This window comes from Cariama cristata, unplaced genomic scaffold (genome assembly GCF_000690535.1).
Source record: "Cariama cristata isolate BGI_N322 unplaced genomic scaffold, ASM69053v1 scaffold6946, whole genome shotgun sequence".
In the NCBI taxonomy this organism is placed as follows: Eukaryota; Metazoa; Chordata; class Aves; order Cariamiformes; family Cariamidae; genus Cariama; species Cariama cristata.
The window spans coordinates 112033-135928 of record NW_009623768.1 but is presented as its reverse complement, the minus strand read 5'-3'; the positions used below and the strand labels follow the sequence as shown (position 1 = coordinate 135928).

The 23896-nt window shown below is 38.1% G+C and overlaps 1 protein-coding gene across 1 annotated transcript in view; it reads right to left on the bottom strand.

The window, feature by feature from the left end:
* LOC104163775 (nebulette-like) overlaps positions 1-23896 on the bottom strand; it is a gene marked incomplete at its 3' end in the record, with an annotated part of 43023 nt that overhangs the window by 5083 nt on the left and 14044 nt on the right. Inside the window, 6 exon segments of the mRNA XM_009702891.1 lie at positions 186-290; positions 3714-3818; positions 5383-5490; positions 12400-12501; positions 14086-14187; positions 21940-22050. Of these exon segments, the coding sequence (XP_009701193.1) occupies positions 186-290; positions 3714-3818; positions 5383-5490; positions 12400-12501; positions 14086-14187; positions 21940-22050 (633 nt within the window).

The following is a 23896-nucleotide window of genomic DNA, read 5'->3' as shown; positions in this document are numbered from 1 at the left end:
TTCCCTGTCATGCTTCTGCACTAGTTTTGGGTCATGCAAAAACACTCTCCTTTCTCCTCATGGGGTGCTTCTGATGGAATATGCACTGTACATCACCGTAATCTGTCATGCAGTTTTGTGCCTGATTTAATGACTGTTAGAATGCTGCATTTTTCTCTTTGCAAGATGTATTTGATTGCGTATACCTGACTTTGAAGCACTGTATTTTCTTTGTGATGGATTTATTCAGCTGTATCTGGGGTGAAACGATAGAAGCCCTTGCTTTGCTTAAATGATTTCTTATATTCATACTGCTAAATTTGAATTTAAAATATTGTGATGAAATAAAAAGTATAATAAAAAAATGACTTTTGTAAGTTCCTAGAGAAAATGCTTCTTCTGCTCATCCAAAAGTCAAATGTTTACGTTCACTAGAAAATAAACATTACTATTTACATTTGAAGTGCAAAGGAACACATATGATGGTTTGGGTTTGCCTCCTAGTGGAAATAATAGTAAATGTCACACAACAAAATCACTTCTGTAGATGAAACAAGAGAAAATTACCTCCATCTACAGATACTGATTTCATACTTTTACTCCATTCCTCAACTAATGGAACAAAATTTAACAAAAAAAAAAAAAATCTATAAAAATCGAATTAGGTAAACGGCATAACCTTTTGCTACTCTAAACTACAGGTACCAGATTCATTCTCTTAAGTCCTATGTATTCATCCTGTTCCATAAAATTAAACACATCTAAGTTCCTTTTTTTTCAGTCCGTAGTTCATTAGCATCTCAAAGTCTCTACAATAGGAACAGATTTAAAATGTGCAAAACAATAAACTAGCTGTTGTACATACATCAAAGTTTTAAATTTTATGCCTCCATAGTTCAGGCCAAAGAGAATTACATGTATAACTGCTGTAGTTTAACCCCAGCTGGCAACTAAGCACCACACAGCTGCTCACTCACTCGTCCCCTGGTGGGATGGGGGAGAGAATTGGAAGGGTAAAAGTAAGAAAACTTATGGATTTAGATAAGAACAGTTTAAGAACTTAATAATAATAATAATATTAGTAATAATTGTAACGAAAAGGAAAATAACAAAAAGAGAGAGAAATTAAAGCCAAGAAAAACAAGTGACGCAAATGAAAAACTATTGCTCACTGCCAACCAACCAAGGCCCAGCCCATTCCTGAGCAGCAGCCCCCCAGCCAGCTTTCCCCCTAGTTTATATGCTGAGCATGACATCATATGGTAGGGAATACTCCTTTGGTCATTGGGGTCAGCTGTCCTGGCTGTGTCCCCTCCCAGCTTCTTGTGCACTCCCCACCTCCTCACTGTCAGGGCAGTATGAGAAGCTGAAAAGTCCTTGATTTAGCATAAGTACTGCTCAGCAACAACTAAAACATCAGTGTGTTATCAACATTATTCTCATCCTAAATCCAAAACACAGTACTATATCAGTTAGTAGGGAGAAAATTAATTCAATAACATATGAGGGGAAAGTTTCACTTGTGAACTGCCTTCCTCATCAATATAATGAAAATAGGATGAGTTCAACCTGTCAAAATCAGTCTATTTGTGTCCAAACATGCCCATCAAGCTTTCCTCCTAACTGTTGGAATTTATTCCCATGGAAGCTGACTTGTGTAACAGCTTTGCACTGGTATCATAGTATACGTGTTTCATAAAGTTGCGCACACTTCTACCCCCTAGGTCAATCAGCAAACCAATTCAATCATCAACTATATTAATTTATGAGTTTAACCAACCATACAGGTTCCAATGTATCACACCGGGGGCAGGTGTAGCTCTGTTATGCAAAAGATGAAGAGAAGCACAAAGTTCAAGGGAGAAAGGTATACTACAGGGAAACAGTAAAATCGGGCAATTAGCAAGAAGTTCTGTGTTTCAGACAGAAAAAAACCTAGATGATACAATCAGTCTTTGGAAATCAGCTAATGGCACAGTCAGGAAGACTGTTTCATACAGTGGAAGCAGACTTCAAGAAAGATTTGGTATGAGCTGTGGAGAGACAAGGAGAACACAAGGAAGTTATTGGAAAAGCATGGAGAAAGGCAGGAGAGTCAGTCATGTTAAAATCAAAGAGATGACATGGGGAGGTCAAATCTGAGAAGTATTTTGAAAATGGGATTTCCGTAGAAGACAAATAACTAGTGGAGACCCTAGGGATTGGCAAAGCATTCTTCTTTCTACTTACAGCAAGAAAAATATCCACCAGCATCTGGACAATGCAAAAATCAGAGACTTAGTATTTACGGAGTCCTCAGAAGAGGGCATAGACAATATCAATCAACCCTCCTTGGGCAACAGAAAGAAATAAATTTTGCAAGAAGTGAGCTGCCTTAATGGAAAGCCCAGGTTTCTATCTCATTAGAGATAAGATAACAAACTGATGAAGTTCATTTAATCAGCAAAAAGAATGCCAATCTTACCTTGCACTGAAGGAAACTAGAATTAGGACAAAATGCACATGAAGAATGCAGAAAGTGAAAGCCATCAACTCATCTATTATCCATACAAAAGGGGGTAGTCAATGTCAGCTTCATATATCGGAGTGAGACAGATAAAAAGCAAGCTTCAATTCACCAAAGAGCAACACAGAAATCAAGTACAGATGAGAAGGCTGGATCATTTTATTTTAGACATAAGCTTCCATAAGCAGGCACTAACTCAGAAAATGACCCAGTATGCTCCTAGTCATTAGGGCTAACCCTCTCTGTGTGAAGCGCTCACCTTCTACCAACCACGAGCAATGTTCCTTCCCAACATCACCCATTCATGTATCTTAGACCAACACAGGAAAAAACAGAAAAGGTTTCAGACTAAGAAGAAACGCTCAAGCACTAGAAGTCTGTGTGATTCTTACCCAGTACATTAGTTGTTCTAATACATGAAAAATATCTCTCTAAAAGCCCTTTTTCTTCACTACTTCCCCGAACTACTATGGTTACATAGCAGTTCTGCAGCCCTTCTGTGGTTTCTGGAGTAAAGATGACAAATGCAGCTACCCACCCCACAAGCACTGCGCGTGTAGCATAGGTGCTCTTGCAGCAGGAGTGAAGCTACAGCACTGCACAGAAGCCAGGGGTTTCCTACCTCTTCCTCCCCATTTCAACTCCCACCACTATCATATGTCAGACCACCAGCCCCAACAAGGGGCATGACTTGTTATGTGGCAGAATGGAGTATGTGCCTATCATCTGATCCAGTGTAGGAAGACTCAGACATTTAGGAGGGAAAAAAAGGGCTAGACAGAGAAGCTCCAAGGGAAGCTAGCACTCAAGAGGTTGTTTATGGCAGAAATCCAAATAATAAACTAGCATAATGGTGACTTCTGTACAGAGACTTGTAGGTGAAAGCATTAAGTAAGATCTTAGGCAAAATGAGACTTGCAAGGAAAGAAGTATCTTAGATCAATGAAGGAAAAAACAGACAACGTTTCAGACATACAAGAAGAAATGCTCAAGTACCAGAAGTCTGTGTGATTCTTAATATATTAATTGTTCTAATAACTGAAATATCTCTCCCTAAAGGCCCTTTTCTCTTCACTACATCCCCCAACTACTATGGTTACAATACTACAGTTTACTATATATGAGACCGTGAAGCAAGTACCAAAAAATTATGTATCCTACAGTGACTACACATAATAGATTGCTTACTGTATATATTTTTCACATCATTCTCATAAAGGCAACTTACATCACTATGTGTTTTGCTGATATTTAAAGCATGGTTTAAATATAGCAGGTTTGGTAGATCAGAAGCTGGATCATGTAGGCTTTCCAAATCTTTCTTGTAATTCACCTGAAAAGAGAATTCAGGTTATGTAAAACAAAGATTAACAAAATAATTCACAGCTTTGTATTGCCGTATGGCCGTCCAGAAACAGAAAGCATTAAGTGCTTGCCTGAACAATCTCTAGCAGCCACTAGATGGTGGTCATTTACTATCATTTGGAGGAAAAGGAAAAAACAATGAAGAATTCATTCTACCGAGCAAGTATTCGGGAACCAAAACTTTTCCTCAAAAAAGACACTTACAACAAAATCACACTTCATGCGACTTTTCAGGCTAGAAAGGAATTATTATTATTTCTGGTTTTTCTCCTCCCTCCCCCCCCCCAACTTAAATCAAGAGTATCTTCCTCAATACTTTGAGTTTACTCATTTTAAACACTGTTGATTCTTGTTCTTTTTCTCTTGATTCACGAATTACACCAACTGTTCAAATAAAAAAGTTGTATATTAAACAGTTAAAGAGAAGAGCTCCTGGGTATTTTACTTAATACAGATTGCCCTCAGCAAAGATAAGCAATACGGTCACCAAAGGCAAAAGATAATCACTTAAAGAAGTAGCAGAAGATAACTTTCTATCAGCCTATGGTAGGATTTTCCATACTTCTAATAGCTGGATGTCTATCTTTACAGGAAGAAAACTAGCCACCTTACCTACCTTGGATAACAAATCTTTTAAACCAGTATCTTTAGTCACCTCCACATAAGTATAGTGTTCTTCACTGATTTAGGTAGAGTTTAAATCACCAATATTCAATCTGCATATCTCTCATAATAATAATTACTTCAATAAATTTTTTATCAACTATTTAGTTTTTGGAAACAATTCTATATTCTGTTGGACCCTTCCCAGAGCCAGCCTCTCCTGCTCCTGTTGGGTGGTGCCCCACACTTTGGAAATGCCAGACTACAGAATGAAGGCTTGTCTCTTGGCTATCTGGGATCATGGCCTCAAAGAAGAGCTCACATTTTTAGCATTAGACACACTGTTAAATATATCATCCCAACAGCATTATCACGTGATATAGATATTTTGTCCAATCTCGCTCCAGCAGCAGGCACCCATCACTGAACCTAGTGACTGCTGTACTTTGTAACACCATTCAGAAGACCAACTGGCAGAATGAAGTCTAAAAGACAGACATCCAAACTCAGCTGGTCATGCAACCTCCTTCTACAACACTGGAGAGATGCCAGCACTTCGCCTCTCTAAAGACAGGCATCTATAACAGGTCAGAAGAATTGCCCTCTAGACCTGTTTCTTTCCTGAATACAAAGGGACCAAGTACAAGCGATTAGCTCAGAGTAAGCAGTCCTACCTTTTGACATGCAAAGTTAAGCTAGATTAATCTCATCTAAAATGGCTATGAAAAAATCTGCAGGCCCTTGGAGAAGGGCTTTGTCAGAAGCAGAGGAAGAAATGGATAACATGCTGTATCTGCTATACTGACGCATTATAGCAGAGACTGCTGCTCAGAGTAACTTGTAAGATGGAAAAAGAAATTCTGCTTGAGAACAAATGTTAGGTTTTCCAGGATGTAAATGCATGCAAAATACAAAGCAAATTCACTTACATCACTTGCCAACGTGGACGCAATCTGTGCTTGCTTGAAGGAAGCACTGTCAAGAGGATTGTACTGGTGGTTCTTCATTTCCTTATTGAACTGCTCCTTGTATTTCACCTTCCACCAGAACAAACATATCTAATTTTAACATGTAGCACTTAAAGAAGGCACAGAGAATTCAGACTACAAAGGAGCTTATTAAAGGCAATTGCCTTATCCATAAATCTTTAAACAATGAAGATGTTTAAAGAAGATCATTTTAGCCACATCTGTGACTGTCTTGTGCTGGTTTCAAAGTAATTTTTACGTATCTGAATTTTACTAAAATAAAAAAATAAATAATTTTAAGATTGTCATATGCTATTACTGGTGCTGAAGGATTCATAAAAAAGGAAACAGAAACAAAACCATATGACTCACCTGAGCCATCAAATAAACCAGAACTGTTCAACTAGCAATAATAATCTACTCACTAAGAATCATTCAATTCATAATTAACACCTAAAATGTGTTTTTAATGAAAAAAAATTTATTAGGTGAATAAATTGTAAAACTTGTAAAATAAATAATTTATAAAATTTTCCACCACTTGAAAGTGGGAAGTCAGAATCAAACTTCCCACTCAGCTGTCCTCCCACCACCAGGTCCATGCGTCACTCATGCTGTGCTAGGCTGTCACCAGAGCCCCCAGGTCTATTTTTAACTCTGCCAGAAATTTCCCACGAGACCCCGAGGAATCCCTCTGTAGTACAGTCCCTTCTTGGAGACAATGCCCACCTCATTACAGTGTTAGAAAGCACAACTAAATGGCTGTCTGCCATCACTTTCACTGTCTTTTCTTCTTGCTTAACAGAAAAAAGGGGAACACCACCACATGGAAGAGGAAATGAGCAATACATAAATATTGAGGCAATGGCATTAAAAGTAAAAAAATCACAAAAATTCCATAAAACATGCTGAAGAACTGAATTCAGAATCTGAAAATATGAAATCGAACAAATAGTGTATTTCCCTCCTTTGCCCCCCTTGTTGTGCGTGATCATCAAACATCTGGAGACTTTGCACACATGCCTTGCTTCTATCCAACAGCTGGGCATAATGTAGGAGAATAAAGTTCAGTCTGAATTATACTGCTTTCATGAATGTTAGTCAGACACCTGATATGTAAGCCTATGCAACATCCATTATAATTTACCACGCTCTGCATTAAATAAATATGCGGCTTTTTCCTTACTCCTTTTTTCTCTATTTCCACATGAATGTCTGATAAAGTGGTTAAACCACCTCAAACACTTTCTTTCAAAAATTATTTTTTTCTCAGCTTTAGTTGTGGGAAGAATTTTCTTTTTGCGTCTTAGCTCTTCCTTGCCTCAAAAGACTCTGAACATGGTTTAGCTTACAAAGCCTCGTCATGTTTAGCCTCGATGACCAATATTTCATTAATAAGGATAACAAGAAACCAAAACTAAGCCACTCAAACAGAAACTAACCGTATATGTTCAACAACTACACTATGATTCCAGCACTTACGTTAATTTTTCAAAGGAAGGAAATTCTAAAACATTGTTACTTTTAAAGAGGAACTTTACCTGAACACATGATGAACTACATAATCTTCCACATTAACTCTAGCAAAGATGATCTATTGTGTTCTGGTAGATTCATCTGGTTCATATTGTTTGATATTTGCCTTGGCTTAGGATCAAGTGCAAAAGCATATATCTGAATACAAAGACACCGCCTTTGTCAAAGGCAAATCCACATTCTGTACCAGCAGTGAAGGAAATCAGAGTGCGTTTCCCTTTTAAAAGGTATATCCAAAACTTGCCTTCTAATAAAAATCAGGCAGTGCAGGAATATGTGATTCAAAAAGCCTCCGAAACCAAGGATCAAGTCAGCATGGTGAGTATATCTTTTACTCCTTGGGCATCAGCTTACATCACAACGATGTCATGCACAAGATTTTAAATATCCAACTACTGCAGGATGTCTTCTGCTCAGCCAACAAATGGCCACAAACCATGCATGCAGACGAAATGCACAACGTGGTCCTTGATATTCTTGTTAAGTGTGAAAGTGTCAGTGCCAAAGGGACCTCTCCTCACAACTGGCTTGCCATCTTCCAGCTGCAGCCTTTTCATGCCATTTTTTTAAAATACTTTTTCAGCAATACATTTCAATCTAGAGATTCCAATACTAAATCCTCATTTAGTGTCACTTCAGATCACATCACTGTTACTGAACGAAAGAGGGGGAGTCAGTGAACCCAGTCTTCACAGGGCTGTGTGTCCCAATGCCTACGTGCAGCAGGGTCCCAAATTTAAGGAGACTGCCCGCCAATCCGACTGAAAACGCTCCTGTTGCAGAGACAGATGTGTCAGTATCTCGAGGCACAGCTGCCTCGTCTGGCTGCTCCGCTTATTGCCTTTGCTCTCCTCCCCAACACCACTGCATATGTCGCTCTCGGGCAAAACGGAGGCTACACAATAATATCAGATGACCCTGGCAGTATCTCAAGAGCACTTCTAGCAGTAATTTAACCCTGACTTGTCATAGGGGATTCATCTCATTGAAAGCTACACACACGTTCACTTTCTTTTTTATCAGTATTTTCCTGTTTCTTTCTACCTTTTGAAAGAAAGTGTGGGGTGGGAGAGGTAGAAGAGAGAAGAGCAAGCCCATGGATGAGTCACTGTGAAGTAATGCACACAGTATTTATCTTTCTTTTGCACAGGAGAAAGTTATGAATGCAGTTTAAAGGGGAAAAATACGCCTGAGAGAAAGAGTTTTGATTAAAAACAAGGAAGAAAAATACTTCATCAGTGATTTCTAAAACATCTGAATGGGGGAGGTTTTAGTAATGCTATAACATGGTGGAAGAGCAAACAAAAAGTGGGAGTAGAAATGACAGTTGTTAGTGGAAGCTTATCTACAAATTTCATCGTTAACCAAAAGCTTTACTTTAATGAGGGTTTAAAATGACAGCTACTTATTTACCAGCTTAATTAAAGTCTGAAGTTTGTTTATTTTTTTTAGAGAGTATGTAGTGGGGGTTAATTTAAAAGAAATGCGTGGAGGTTGCTCTCTAATTGTTGCTGAAGAAAGAGCAGACTTTGCAGGCTTTTAACGCAACAACATCCCTGAAAAACCAACCTGGAATTAAATAAGGCCTGGATAAACAAACTTCTCATCAGCCTTGCACAAAACCTACAAAAGTCAGAACTGCAGCTGGACAGAGCAGTGTCTTTTGAAGCTTTGCAGCAACATTCCTAAATCAAATCTGTAGTTCAAAGCTGTTCACACAGGGAGTGTTCAATTTCAGAAGTGGATGACATCACCCACTGTTCAAATTTACAAAGAAACTACAAAAATTGAATCATTCAACCACTGGGATCCCAGGATGAAGCAGATACTTGCAGCTAAAGCATTTCCTCAAGACCATATGAAAACACATTAAAAAAAAAAAAAAAAAAAGAGAGAGAAACCTGTCAGAGCACATAGATATCGAAAGAAATGTAACATAAACAAAGAGCTAAGTTAAAATATTGGTTGTTAAAAGCACTAGCAGAGTTTAAAGCAAAGAAAGACTGAGAAAATTCTAGGCTCTCTGTGTTGTTACTGATAATCTCAGGGAAGGTACATTTTGAAAAACATTCTACCTCTAACGATTTTATCCCTGAAACAGTACACACAGATCCAACATAAAATACGAATATCCAAAATTATTCATCATAAAACCAATTATTGAACACCACAAGGGGAATATTTCATATCAGCAGCTCTTTGAAAAAGCTAATAAAATGCATTAGAAGACATAAACAAGAGCTTGTTTTTATAAAAAATACAAAAAATAATCCAAATTATACAATGTACATTCAGCAAATTGACAAGCTTCATGTTTTCACAAGGGCTAACACAGTTTCTGTTTAAATCTCATTTAAAATCAACAGAAAGGGGTTACCGCGTGCTGTGGGTAAATATAGTAGTTCTCTGAGCTATTATTTTTGCTGCTGCTCTTGTCAAAAGCTTTGTTAAAGAAAAAAGAAAAAAAGAAAAAAAGAGGGCGGGGAGAGAGAAGTCGGGGAGGGAGAAGGGGGAAGAGAGAACACTGATTTTGTGGAGCCTTGAGTGCCAGTCAAACATTGACAATATTTTCTTCACTTTGTTTGCCTTCCTGCTTGCCTTGATTGCTTTCTCCCTTTGTTACACCCACTCTGCCTGACCTCTTCTTGCTCCTGTTCTCTATACTCCCTAAATTACCTACCCATATGCACCACATTAAAACATGTTATCTTCTCTTCCCATTACATCCATCAGAATTGTCAACTTTGCAAATTTACTGTGAGGGTCAAATAACTAATATTTCTCTGCATGTCGCAGCTTACAGATTCATGCTATTAAAGGAGATTATCAACTTTCAGCACAAAAAGTTTATAATGCTCCCATTTGCTGAGAAAGAAATGGAAACCCTAAAAGCCATAAAGTCTGCAGACAATAAAGAGATCACTAACTTTACTATTTTTTAAATCGTGCAATTGTTACAAGCCTGCTTCATGATCCTTGCATGAAAAGGACTGACATGATTGACCCATATTTAGGGCTCCTCCTCTCCTACAGCACAGGTGCATTCCTCATCCTGCCCCACCACCCTGCTCTTTGGACACAGGGGTCATCTTCATTTTTCTGTGCTCTTGATTTACGATCAGTGTGTCTAAGTGTTATAATGATTCAAATAATATATGAAAACATTAGACAACTCATGGCCACTGCCTTCCCTTCAGAGGAGGTGGGGACTTGCTGAGTGCACCTCCCCACTGCTGAAAGCAGCCTGGTATTTACAGCCTCCATGCTGCTGCATGCAGATGGCAGCCAGCGCAGTGCCAGGCTAAAGCACTGCCTTCCTGTCTAAAAGTACGCTCCCCACCACACACAGCACAAGCAGCCACAACAGTGTAGACTGAGGAGAAGAAAAGAGAAGGAAGGATCCCAAAACTTGGATCCAGGCCCAGTAGCTGCAGAGTTTGGACCACCAAAGTTTAGTAAGATCTTCTTTACAAATAAACTGTAAGCAAGCTACATTTTGTCAACTGCTCCTCGCTTCCTGCCATACCTTCTGCACTATTCAGACTCTCTAAAGAAATGAAAATTGCACACCAAATGCTCTCTTCTGCAGGAGCATCTCAACTAGAATTGCTGCCATCCCAATCCCTGGCAGTGAAGAGACTATTATAAAGCTCTTGCAGATGCAGCATACATTGTCCAAGAGGAAGAGCACACGTAATAAAAATGAGATAAAAAGTGCACTGATGAATTCTATGATGCAGCTGGCTCAGCATCTGCTTGCAGGACCCCATGATCCAGCTCATATTTTCTGATTGTTGTGATTGTTGGCCACAACCTCAAGGATACCAGGTTTAGTGAGATGAAGAGGGCTACTGGAAAGGGATCCACTTTGGTCCCATTTGCAACAACAAGCAGTTGCAAGCCCACTAGAATCTGAAATAGGCTGCAAGGAAAGGAGTGTGTAGACAGCCTCTGAGTAGAAATAAAGTATACGACACACTGAATTTAGATATGAACCCTTTTAAAAACCACTAAAGTTGTTGGCTAAATGACAGACAGTTCCTTTTCCTGTAAGTGACACCCAGGTGTAAGCATCATCGCACCACGCTTCCTAGAGAACACAGGTTGACGTTCAAGCCTGCACGATGCTACGCACGAAAGAATCTCTTGGCAGACTTGCCCATCAGCAGAGGAATGAGCACACGATCCATTACAAAATGGAAGAGAGAAATCTATTTGGAAAACACAAACTAGTTTTGATTCTGAACACATCATCAACAAAGCAATAAAAAAAACCATGTATTTTCTTCTTTTTCCCTGCAGTATTAATGCTTCAAAGTTAATGATGGTCCAGTGTGAAACAGGAAATCATGTAGCAGATATCTAAAGACAACATTTGGTGACAGCAAAAGCAGCTCTCGCAAACAGACGCTGCACTGTTTTGCAGCTTGTTCTCTATGACACATTATTCTCATTTTATGTTAGTTCTAGGGAAGATGTTTCCAATCCAGCCAAATCACAAGTATTTGTTACAAAGCACTGACTTTCAGACTGTTCTAGTGTATACACTACTACACTTGAGGTTCTTCCCTAGTTCTGGGAAGGCTGGCATGGCCTTCTCCAATCAAAGTGTGTTATCCTCCTCCTACAAGAGGGCAGAATTTGTTCATGGGTTTACAAAAGCTCTAAGTGTAGCCTGACAGGATTACTAGCAAGGATTACGCAAGGCACCATTAAAGAACTACTCCAGAAGAAAAAAGGGAAAAAAAAAAACCCACAACAGGTCAGCAGCCAAAAATCCCTTCTCACAATGTTAGGCTGATCTGTACTAGAGACTTAGATGTAGATCTTATGAGTAGAAGACTCATAAGAGGAAAAGAGTGAAAAATTGTGTTTTGGGCTTTCTTTTTAGTTATAGGGTAAAGTAATGCATTTTCCCTCTCTTTTTGTCCCTTTTTTTTTTTTTTTTAATGAGGTTAGTATATAACAGAAAGTAGTACATAAAACATTCAGTTTCAGGGAGAGGGAAGGCCGGTGGTTTACACATCAGGCCAAATTCAGATCCCATTACTCATATTAGCAAGCAGTTACACAAAAGACCCCAGTTACTTCAGTGGGATTAATCACAGGGTAAGGTTCCACTCAAACTGAGTGAGTAGCAAAATCTGCCTCTAAATTACATACAGTCAATATTCTAGAAATCCTAGATAATCTGTATAAATATACACCATCTCCACAAGAGACGAGTTATAACAGTCAAAGTTCATTGTATTTTTGCATGAAAATGTATATTCTGTTTCCTAAGAATCTTAAATTTACCAGTCATTGCAATACTATATGAAAAGTTTGAGAACATAACCTTCATGCAATCAGAGATAATAATCTAAAAATCTAAACATTTTCTTGCATTACTAGGAACGAGATATCTGAGTGAAGTCATTGTAAAATGTCAGAGAATCTTACTTGGCTTAACAGTTTTGAAACCCCTTTAGCATGTTCAAAATCTGGTCTTCCAAGTACAGCAGGCTCCTTATTCATCTCTCCCCTTCCTTTCTTGTACTCAGCCTTAAAAAAAATGAATATGAATCACTACTAAATCATTTGCTTTTGTTTTATCCACAGAAATATATGCGTTAAAACTTGTTGAAAAAGTCTCATTTAGTGACCTGCATTGACATTACTGTTCTAAGCAGCTCCGAAAAAAAAGCCCTTCTCAGGCTTCAGTTCCTTAACAACCTAATAATTATTTATTGTAAAATACAATGCACAGCATTCACAAAATTCAACTCTAACCAAATGCATAGCTTAAGCCCGAGAAATATTATTCTCCCAATCAAGGCTGAATGAGTTACAGTGGCTCAGCATTTCTTACGACAGGGCCTACAGTTTACACAAGATTATTTGTAGCAGCTGAAAACAGTCTTGAAACAAAACTAGGCTGAGGGGCAGCTTTTTTGAAAGGTAAGGTGAAATTCCACTCTCAGTTTTACCACCACCATCTTGCTGGATGTCAGTGAGGTTGCATTGGTGTAACAGAGCGGAATTAGTCTCACAAGGTTGATAGTACATGATCTTTCCAGTTGAACTGCCTCCCATGCAAATTGCTGCCATTTTTTTTCACAATGCATTAGAAAACAGCAGATGAATCGAAATAGGTGTTTTGCGATATCACAAATTAAATTACCCATTGCCTAAATTAGGATTCTTGCATTACTCAGGCACCGTGAATCAGCAAGGACATGTCACAACAACAGACTGAGAGAAATAAAAGTCCCAGAGCCACTCTAACTCAAAGGGGGCTTGAACAGCAATTAGTAAATTTGGGTGTTGAACGTAAGACTTAGTAGAAGTTCTTGGTTTTCAGAAAATCCTGAATATCCAAAAGGTGAATCTCGAGCCTCTTAAAACTGTCTCTCCATAAGTGCCTAGTCAGTCTCACATTAAACTATTAGCAGTTACTTAAAATCTTGGCTCAGGGCTTTAATACATATATGGTTTGACTTGTGTAAAATAAAATATTAAACTGCATCACACATTGCTGTTTCTTAAACTGCTTCTTGACCTATCCATTAGCAGATGTCACAGCGGGAGGGCAAAGAATTTGAGACGGGAGCTCAGGGAGGAGAGCCCCCATGCAAGAAGCAGCGCGTCTGCACAGAGTTCAGGACAGCAGAGAATTGCATTTCCCTGTCGCTGCCAACCGAGATGGGAGGAGGAAGGGGAGTCCTGGGATGCAAGCTTCTCTTGTATTGAGGTGAAAAAAGGCTTGGTATGTCTTCTGAAGTGCAATATAACATACCAGCATATCACTTATTTTGAGAATCGTTATCATGAATAAAGCTGAAACAAAACCAACTTTAGTAAGCTTAACATTGTCTTTAGATCAATGACCAATAATTGCAAAGGTCATACTGTCAACATCAAAATAGAAAAATCCCATATCTTTGTAACATACCAGGCAAGGTTGGGGGGTTCTTTTGTTGGGTTTGGAGTCTTTTTTCAATCAAACCTCCGTATCAGATTTGGGGTTGCAGGTTTTCTGCTTGTGATGTTTGAGAATTTCAGCAGTATTCTAAACAATCTGACTGAAATTTGAATAAATAAAATACCATGTCTAAAAAATACAAATAGAGTAACATGAGAACATACATCACTTATTATCTTTGTTATCTCAGTTGCTATCTTGATGTCTGGCCTGTTCAGCACTTCAGTGTATCTATGAGTATCTTGCACATCCTTCTTATAGGATACCTGTCAAACAAAAAACAGTTTTGTTTAAAATAAACAAGCAAAAACTTTTGAAGTTTATAAATAAGCTTTGAATGACCTATCAACTCACTTATCAAATTCAACAGAACTCTGCCTAATTTATTCCAACACAGTCCTGTTTGACAGGGATTACTTAGTAAGACCCACACACAGGTTAACAGCATAAGGAAGAAATTCAGAAGTATAAAATACAGTATTAAAATGAAAAATGATTTTGCTTAGAAGCATAGTAGAAAATGAAAGCACTGCAAAGACCCAAATATCAGGTTTTGTCATTAAATTTCAGAGGACTTCTAAGAGTACAGCATTTTTTCCTATGCTGCATACGCTTTTCTAGTATAAACTAACCCCCCCCCGCCCCCGATACTGAGCACCGCAGTCTAGCAGACTGCAGCTACACTGAACAGAAACTGTAATTTTACCACAGTGAATGTCTTTCTCAGTAATTGGCAGCCGTGTAGCTGGTATGTATTTCAATGACACCACTCCACCTCAGCATGTCCCACTCGCCGCAACTCCACTTATCTGTTTCTTTACACAATCATGGGAACAAGACGACTGAGTGTTCCAGTATGTGGAGTACAAGACTGAATCTTTCCGTTTGTGCAAAAGCCACTACTATAATGAATGGGCTCAGAAAACTTTGGCCAGAAGGCTAAACCACAGGTAGGGGAGTCCAAACATTCTCCATTTAGCAAAGCAATCACAGGAACAGCACAGACCCCAGGGATGTTACAGAGCTCCAAGACCACAAGTTATCCTTCTTCTCCCTCTTCAGGGTCTATAGACTTTTTCCTCTCCCTTGCTGTAGCACATGTGCCAATCTAAGCCAATTTCCAAGAGCTGTCTTACTGAATTATTCTGAATGATTAAGAAAATCATCCCTGGTATTCAAAAGTGTCTGACAAATTGAAGTTTCAGGAAAAAGTTAGAGAACATAAAATAAAGTCTACAGGAAATAGAAAGTATCAGAATAATTCCTGCTTTACTGGACAGATTTTTTTGTTTTCTTCTGTTGTTTAACAAAGTTAATCAACCTCTCAGGATAGTATTTCATCATCAAGAAAGTCCTCAGCTTGAAGCTTCACTTATAACCTCCACATCTAGCTCCTATTTCCAATATAAAGTTTCAGTCTGGGTACAATGCAACAAACTTATGAACTGCAGTACTCAGCAACAAATATAATTTGTAGAAATGTCATTGTAAAAAGAAAAGGAAAAAAAAAATCTGACTTTCTGGCAAACATTTGGCAACAGGAAAGTAATTTTGTGTCCACACGGCTTCATCTAAGTAGACAAGCTAAACAGGCTTCACTGTTGGCCACTTGCCCACAAATAGATCTTATAATTTTTAACCTACAATGAGTGACACACAAGTGTAATCACTGATAAAATAAATAAATAAATAGGTTGGATGAATACAGCCCAAAGTATCACCTACCAAGAAAACAGAAACTGATTCTTACAGCTTGTTTAAACCACTGGAAGTTTTGTTTTGGTTAGGTTTAGATTTCCTCTATTTTTTTAAGAAACTAGATGTACAGACAAGCATTTGCAATTCAGGGCTTTACATGAATTTAGTTAATTATATGCTGTTCCTCCTAATGACCACATGAGGTGAGGTGAAAACCACAAAGGCAGCAGAAACAGGTTTCTGAATAGCACCCTATCATCCATGTAAATTGCAAATTAAAGGCCAGCATATGTGCTCAAAATAGAAATTAGGAATGGAGTGAATTTAACAACAGAGAATCAAGAATAGTGGTGATAAAGTTGAGGAAATGTGGTCACTTATTGCTCCCAAATGACATGATCATATAGTACATGAAATAATGGATTGTGGTTAATTTAAGGGGGAAAAGGGAGGGAAATAAGACAGTGACAGTTCTTTATATTTCACCATTTCCAATTATATTAGATGCAAGGCCAATTGCTATAGCTTCCCCTGAGTGAATTATTATTCTTCCTGCACCTAAACCAGTATACCTATTACTTATGTCTGAGGGAAAGTCATCTAGCATTTTACAAATGTCTGCAATATATATTTGCTCCATTCTGCAGCTTGTCATACTCCGGTGAGAATAAAAATGTTATGCAGCAGAACAGTAGTTTGTCAGAGGTAGACCAAAGAAAGAAAAAATATGTTTCCCATTTCCTGAATAACCTCAATCCCTGGATGCTGACCCTTTCCCATTGGGACAGTGTGCTGGCCTCTATTACACAGCTGCTATTCTGTTCCATCTAGAAGGTGGGGTTTTTTTATAGTGCTATGTTAGAACAGTAAAACCAGAGATATTCTGAGAGAGCAGAGGAACAGATGCAGACAGGGTAAAGCAACCAGCTCGGTGTGTGCACCCATGGGCACTGAGAAGATGGAAAGTGGAGAAGCCTACGAGAGGGGAGAGGAGAAAACAAAGCTTCGCCAAGCAACAAAAGAAAAGAAACAGCAGAAGCACTCAGGAAAGGGGTCATCTTTTCTCCTGAGTTGGTTCAGCCCCTTACCAAGAGGCTCAAACCCTGACTGAAACCTCCAAGCGTTATACAACGCCCTTACTCAATCTTCATTTCAAAGGGTTGCTCAGGCTCTATGCAAAAACACCAACAAAGGCTCAAGAACTGCTCCTTTTTATGAGGACGACAGGTCTATGAAACATCTGCTCAAACTGGCCTAGGAAAAAGTAACCGAGATACTGACTACTTAAGAGTAGCAGTGGAAGAACTAAATGGAGAGTTACAGCAGACCAATGGTAAATGCAAGCGAGAAAGCAGCAGGGACAAAAAGGTGAAAAAATTGTACCACCTCTAATTTTGAAGTTGCATAGTAAATTACAAATACTAACTAAATGTAAAGTGTTTTTCTACCCCAATTTGAAACTGCAATAAAAAGCAGTTACATTGTTGAATATTTTTAAAAAACTATAATCTGAACAAAAGCCATTTTCTGTCTTGAATCCCAAATGTGAATTGCCACTGGTTTTTGCAAAGCATGGAAAATATGCAGGGCTTGCTCATAATCAGTAGACTAATTTTAATAGGGTCAAACCTCCAGCTTTTATAAAAAGGCCAAAGGTCCACTGACAATAAACATGCTGGTCTATTCAGTCCAGTTGAGGGTTCTAAAGATGCTTTACCTTTTGTGATGGTGCCAGTGCATTGGAATGCACTGCAATGCTGCAAAGTAAACAGACATCTAACAATGCTGTGCAACATCTCAGGCTGTCAATCAACAAACAGAAGCTTCTGCTACATGGTGACCCAAGCACACCTAGGTTTATAGGCCTCAGACTTTTCCTGCAATCTTGTCTTCTCCCCTATTCCAATTCTAAAACTATTCCAAGCTATAGGTAATAAATTATTAAAATATGCACAAGCAGCTATGAATACATTTTGCCCTCTTGAGATGCACACACAGAAGTCAGCAATGAGCTGGGCACACCTATCTGCAGGAGAATTTGTCCCTTACTGTTTGTCCCTGCTTAGTATTTACTAAGAGCTGCAAGTCCACTAACTAATGGTCTGTGAGCTGTGTCTCTGCCCCCTTTTCTCTCATCTGCACTTTGGGGTCCATCAACACTAAGAAAATGACTAACTGGTGACAATCATCATCGGCAGCAGCTCTTCTGATCCCCACTCAAATGGTGTTGAAAACTGCTTCCTGGCTCATGTAGAAGACACAAACACATTTCTGGCCCATTATAGATTGATGCAGTCATCCTTTCCAGTAATGGGCTTGAAAATTGATTGGTCCCAATTACATCAGGAGTAAACACATCATTTTCAGCACCAGTTGGAAGTGGTCCAGGGGGACCTGCTGTTGACAACCACTGTCAGCAGAAAGTTAGTCAGTGAAAGGTGATTTTTCTAATGCAGATGCTGAACAGAGAGCCAGGAGAAGCTTGACTTTAACATGATCTGCATCAAAACAAACATTGACACTTTGGTATGTTATTGTGGTGTTTAAGCACATCAAGTTTAAGATTTGTTGATTTGGCCTTATCAGAAAGAATGTAATTTTTGTGTGTGTGTGGATTGTGACCGCACAATATCCTGAACATGAAAAAAAGCCTTTCTCCTAAGACAAATGGACTTCTTAAATATTCAAATTTAGATGGTCTGTGAAACATTGTAAATTACCTCTACTGACATCATATGGACTGCAAAGAGTATACATATACATCAAAAGTTTACCCAACTGTCAACTAACATTTTAAAAGCAGTACTGTTTCATACATAAGCATAAAAGAAAAGATACCAGGGCTCCAACCTCATATCTGCAAACTGCCTTTTAAATATCCACAGATGTGTCTATTGCAGTTTTCTTATTCGTAAAATCAGAACACTACTTCCTTATTTCATACAATGTAATGCTGTAAGGAGAATCAGTAGTTTTAACCAAGTAGAACAAATAAATTGCTGTACAAACACTTAACACTGTTTTGCTATTTTGTAACGCCCAGTGATGGACGAGGTCATAGAACAGCTCAAACTGGGATCCACAGCTTTGAGTACCTTCATCAAATGCTATGTGCAGCTTCTACTCAGGCACAATGCAGCAAGTGTTTTCTTTGCTTTAGAAACTTAATTGTCATGTCACTTCACTGTTCAATAACTTTCTTCCATCCATGTGATCCTTCGCTACACATAAGGCAAACCACTATTTTGTGATCTGACGGTTTTCTAAGGGCCACCACCTAGTTTTAGTCCCCAGTTTGGAAACTTCCAGATGAGCCAAACGACATCAGCCAAGCACAGACATAAAGTAGGCTGATCGTCCCTACTTCACTTTCTCCAAATGCCTTTCTGTGTCAAAGTCACGTCATTAACATTCACTTCACAAAACACAAACACAATTTATAGAGAAAACTACTCTGTTTTGGATAAACATGCTTTCATTGAAGCATTATGTAGTATTTAAATTATTTTTCAAGTAAATTCCCTATCATTAAAAAAGTCACTTTTGTTCTTTTGAGAGGAATTTTCTTCAGTCTAAGTATGAGGAAGAGAAAAATTATTTTCTTACATACGATCACACTGTTCAGGAGATTTTACAGTATTTCCCTATTACGCAGCTTCAACCAACACTTACAGAGCATGTTAATGATATCCAAAGTAGTGTGAAGGCCTACAGCACACAACAGTTTCAAAATGTCATCACAAATGTATTGTAAGCTGAATACAGTCTTAATTTTTAAAGGAAATTGCACATTTCAGAGTTGAGTATAAATGTCAGCCTCATTTTAAGGCTGAGTAAATAGTCTTAAACACACCCTAATCCTATTAGATGCAAACCCTGCATGTAAAGGTTGAATTGAGTTGGCAGAGCATTGTAGGTAAACATGCATTTTGCTCCCATAGGTATACTGTACTGAGTGGTGGATAAAAGAGCTTTGTCCTTCTATTCCCCCAGTAGTTTCCCTCCTTTTTCCCTGCACTTTCAAAGCTGTGATTCTACAAATAGCCTGAAATAGTTTGGAAAGATAAATGATCTACATTTGAGATGCTCGCTATTCCACGCTCTGACTCAAAGATGAAAACGCACGTGGCTCTTAATTAAACTTACACTTACAAAACAAGAAATTTGCAGCTGTTCACCATGGTGCCCAAACAATTACCCACAGGAGCTGTGTAACTCTGCTGAACAATAACTGGACTTACATAACTTGCTCCTTTACATGCAATAAAGATATATCCCCATTGCACTGCAGCTCCCCGTAAGCAACCAGAAAGAATCTGTTCTAACAGATGAAACTAACTGGTTAGAGTTTTATGTTGGATGCGAAGGGTTTATTTGATTTTTTTGAAGTTTGCTCAGGCTGAAAATAATTTCCTTCATAATTTTTCTTTATTTTTAACATGCTGTTAGAAGTTCTCATTTGTCAAAGCATCCTTCCCTTCTCTATTTGCCTTCATTTCCTTTTCTTTTTTTGCTTGCTTTAAGGGTGAAAGAAGATGAAACAATTGAATTTCATTTACTCTCACATCTGTACTCTGCTCTCCTTAATTTTGTTAGCAGGTGACGTACAGCTGTAGAAGGGGAATGGGTTTTGCACTAGTATACTAATCCTCAGATCATGATGAATTTGATCCAAAAAACTCCTCTCATATTCCTCCTGGTCCCACCACCTTCTCTGAGAAGGATTCCCATTTCTCCTCCCAACATTATTTCCTTCCCTAGCAGTCCACCATCATTTCTACTGCTAGAAAAAACTACTAGCAGAAAAAACCTCTTGTTTATGGGGAGAGAATTTCATGTTCCCAGCTCCTATGCTCTGTCAATCTGACATCCCGATGCTTTCAACAGCAGAGGCAGCCGGAGTTTGACAAGAAGAGGGAATTCTGTAATCAAGGCAGGTTGCAAATTACTGCTGGGAGTTCCAACGCAGGTATTTCCCAGCAGAAGAAAAAGTTATTCTTCAAACATAATGTTTCCCTGAAGTTTTCCAGCAGCCTTTTAATCAGCAGCCAGCTGTCAAGATTCTGCACATATGGACATACATCTAACATTGACATTTAGTTTTCAGCCTACATAACCTAAGACTGTTTGTTATACTGTCAGTAGGGAAGATAGGGTAAATTTAAGATAATTCAAAATGAACACCCAAGCTTCATTTTCTACACTGTTAGCAGCAAACAAATATCTCATTTATCTGAGAAACAAGAGTTATAAAATCATATACCTACCCAACTTGACTTGGTTACCTAAGAATGGAAATGGATCATAACTTTAGAAGTACTTACATGTCAGCTGTTCTTACTGGGTTTGTGTACCCTTTAAAATAACCTCAGTATTTTAGCCCATCTTCTCCTAAAATTTACTTTTCTCGTAAGTAAGCTTTTACAAAACCTAAAACTAACATACATTTTTCTTCAAAGTTGTGTTTCTATCATTCAAGACACTAACCTTACTAGCATTTCTGCCCCCAGCAATAGTGCATTAAGCTAGTATAAGCTAGCTTGACCATGAAATCAAACCCAACTTGATACTAATAAAAAATATACATACTATTATTAGGCTTTTATATTGTGAAAACCTAAAGAACTTAAAGAAGTTAACAAGCAGCTGTAAAAAAAAAAAAAAAAGAAAAAAAATTGCTAAATACTCTAAATTATTTGTAATTTATCTAAGTAAAACTACAAGAACAAATATTTTGGTCAAACTAATGCCAGGCATCAAATTGAACTCTATGGCTCAGATTCTGTAAAATAAGTCATAAATTGTTCTTTGAAACACATTTGATTTGTATTCATGAGATAGGAACGAAGTTATTCCTGCTCATAAAGGTGTGCAAGAGCAGGGCAGAAACAGCCCCCTTCTCTCCTCTATACAGAATCCCTGAAGAACTATCCAAGTGTTGACAGTGTAAGACACTGAAACCATGCTGGTGTTCATGTAAACAGCGAGCTTTACACACTTTTAAAATGCAAGTAGGTACACACGAATTCAGAGAACCTGTGTTTGTAATTTCATTTCAAAGTGATAGCACTTCACAACAATTACTACTAACAAACAATAGCAACCGCTTTCCCACTGCAGTTTAGAATAAAAGCCACATACCATTACTCATAGCATATTTTAGACACACACTGTGTCTCAAATTACTTCAGAGCAAATAATGTAAAAGAATATCAACTAATGAAATATGAAAATGTTCCAAACCCAAATCATTTCAGTTAGCTATAATAGATGTATCTACCCAAAACAAGCAAACTAATTTCCGATGGGGGAGTACTTACATCACTCTGGTATTTATTGACTTCCATGGCATGCTTAATATCTGGAGGCTCCTTCATATGTGCGTAATCTGAAGTTCCTTTCTCAGCATCATGTTTTTGTTTATAGAGAACCTGAAAAGAGCAACCTTATATTTTTGTGACCTCAGCAGAGCAGGCATAATACAAGCTGGGTTAAACCTAGTGTTGCAGTGTGCCTGTATTCAGGAAGAAATGTAATAAATAATTAAGCTCCTTAATAGAATCAGAACCCTGAAACGAAAGCAGCTTCCACTCAAAAGAGAGACATATAAGGTAGTCAGCAGAGACATTTCTCTGCATCTGTTATTGCAACAGAGGTATGAGTAGACAGGGGGAAGAAAAGGAAATACACAGAAACAGAAAATTAACATTAACAAGGTGAGAAGACTGCCCAGGGAAAAACATAAGCAAAAACTTCTTTTGCTCAAAACACACTTTATCTATCAGCTAAGTAACTATTCCAACTTTCGGGGTTTTTTTCCTGTTTTCATAAAAAAAAGAAAATATTTTGTGCATTCCTCATAAATAAACAGGTTTACATGAAATACTCATAGCCCAAACATCGATTTCTTTCACTGTTAGGAAATTACTAGCACGATACATATTTTGACTAGGCCCCAGGTTCACAAAGAAAAATCATATTTAAATTCACTTGTCACCACAGTAAAGGAAAATGGGAATTGGATTGTGAGTTTGTAAACAAATTTATTTTTATAATAGAAACAGAGCTCAATGTTGGGCATTCATCCAGCTTTCACTGTACTGTTATACTTACATATACACACACTCACACACTAAAACTGCCTGAAAAGCTGATCTTGCACTTATCCTTGTCAGAAGCTTTTAGGCTTACATTAAGAAAATTCACCAGGTTTTGACGCCTGAAGAAGCAGCAAGCATCAAGAAAATTCATTTTCTAATAGCACTCAGGAGCAAGCATTAAAATAATCCCCAAGAAAACAGCAAACACTAAATAAGATTGAAAGCTGATCAGGAGGAGAAGGATTTGAAACTAAAACCCTCAATAGCAATAAAAGAATACTGTGAAAGTTTTGAGATGGGAACTTGTGACTACGGTGATTCAGACTCTTTTAGGACAGGATACTAGAACTGTGAGAAAATGTTGTATCTGTTTGTGTTTAAGGAAGCAAGATTGCATCTGAGTCACAGATCAGGGTGCCCAAGACAATATTTTAGTATCTACCCTGACTATCTCAGATTATAAAATGATATATAGGCTGAGAGATTAAGATGAAAAGTGGTTTTTTTTCCCACTGCTACTATATGAATGAAAGTATCAAATATAGGAAACTTAAAATGTGCCATCTCCTTGTACAGTGTAAATCCAACATGATCAGGCCTCTGGGGAAACAAACACAACAAATTTAAACAAAAAAATGTCTATAACCTCCTAATACTGATTACATCTTGCAACTGGCAAAGCAAATAATCTTTAACAACCCTAACAAGTGATTCCCTGCAAAAGTGTAATTACTATATAAACATATGCCACAAAAACTCTTTTGCTACTTCTCCTGCTTCACACTCTCACTTTTAACATGTTCCCCACTTAACACCATTCTGAAAAGCAGACCCATACAGTTACTTTCAAAATCTACTAATTTACAGATATTTAATTACATTGCCACTGTGCTGGTTCAACATCTGTATTTTTCTGTTGGCAAACGGGCTATGTAACCAAGACATCAAAAAACAACAGCACATCAACTCCCAACAGGAAAAAACTAACAGAAGTTACAATTGAATATCCACTATCTTGGGAAAAGATGACTGTTTCTTTAGCTTAATGTAGGAATATCTGACTTGCTATTTGACAGCTGTGTTCATCCTATCTTTTCACATTATTCTTATTAACTGACTTAAGTAACCTTGAAGCGATCACAGGCTAGGAGGAGCTCAATAGCTGTCTAGTTTAGTT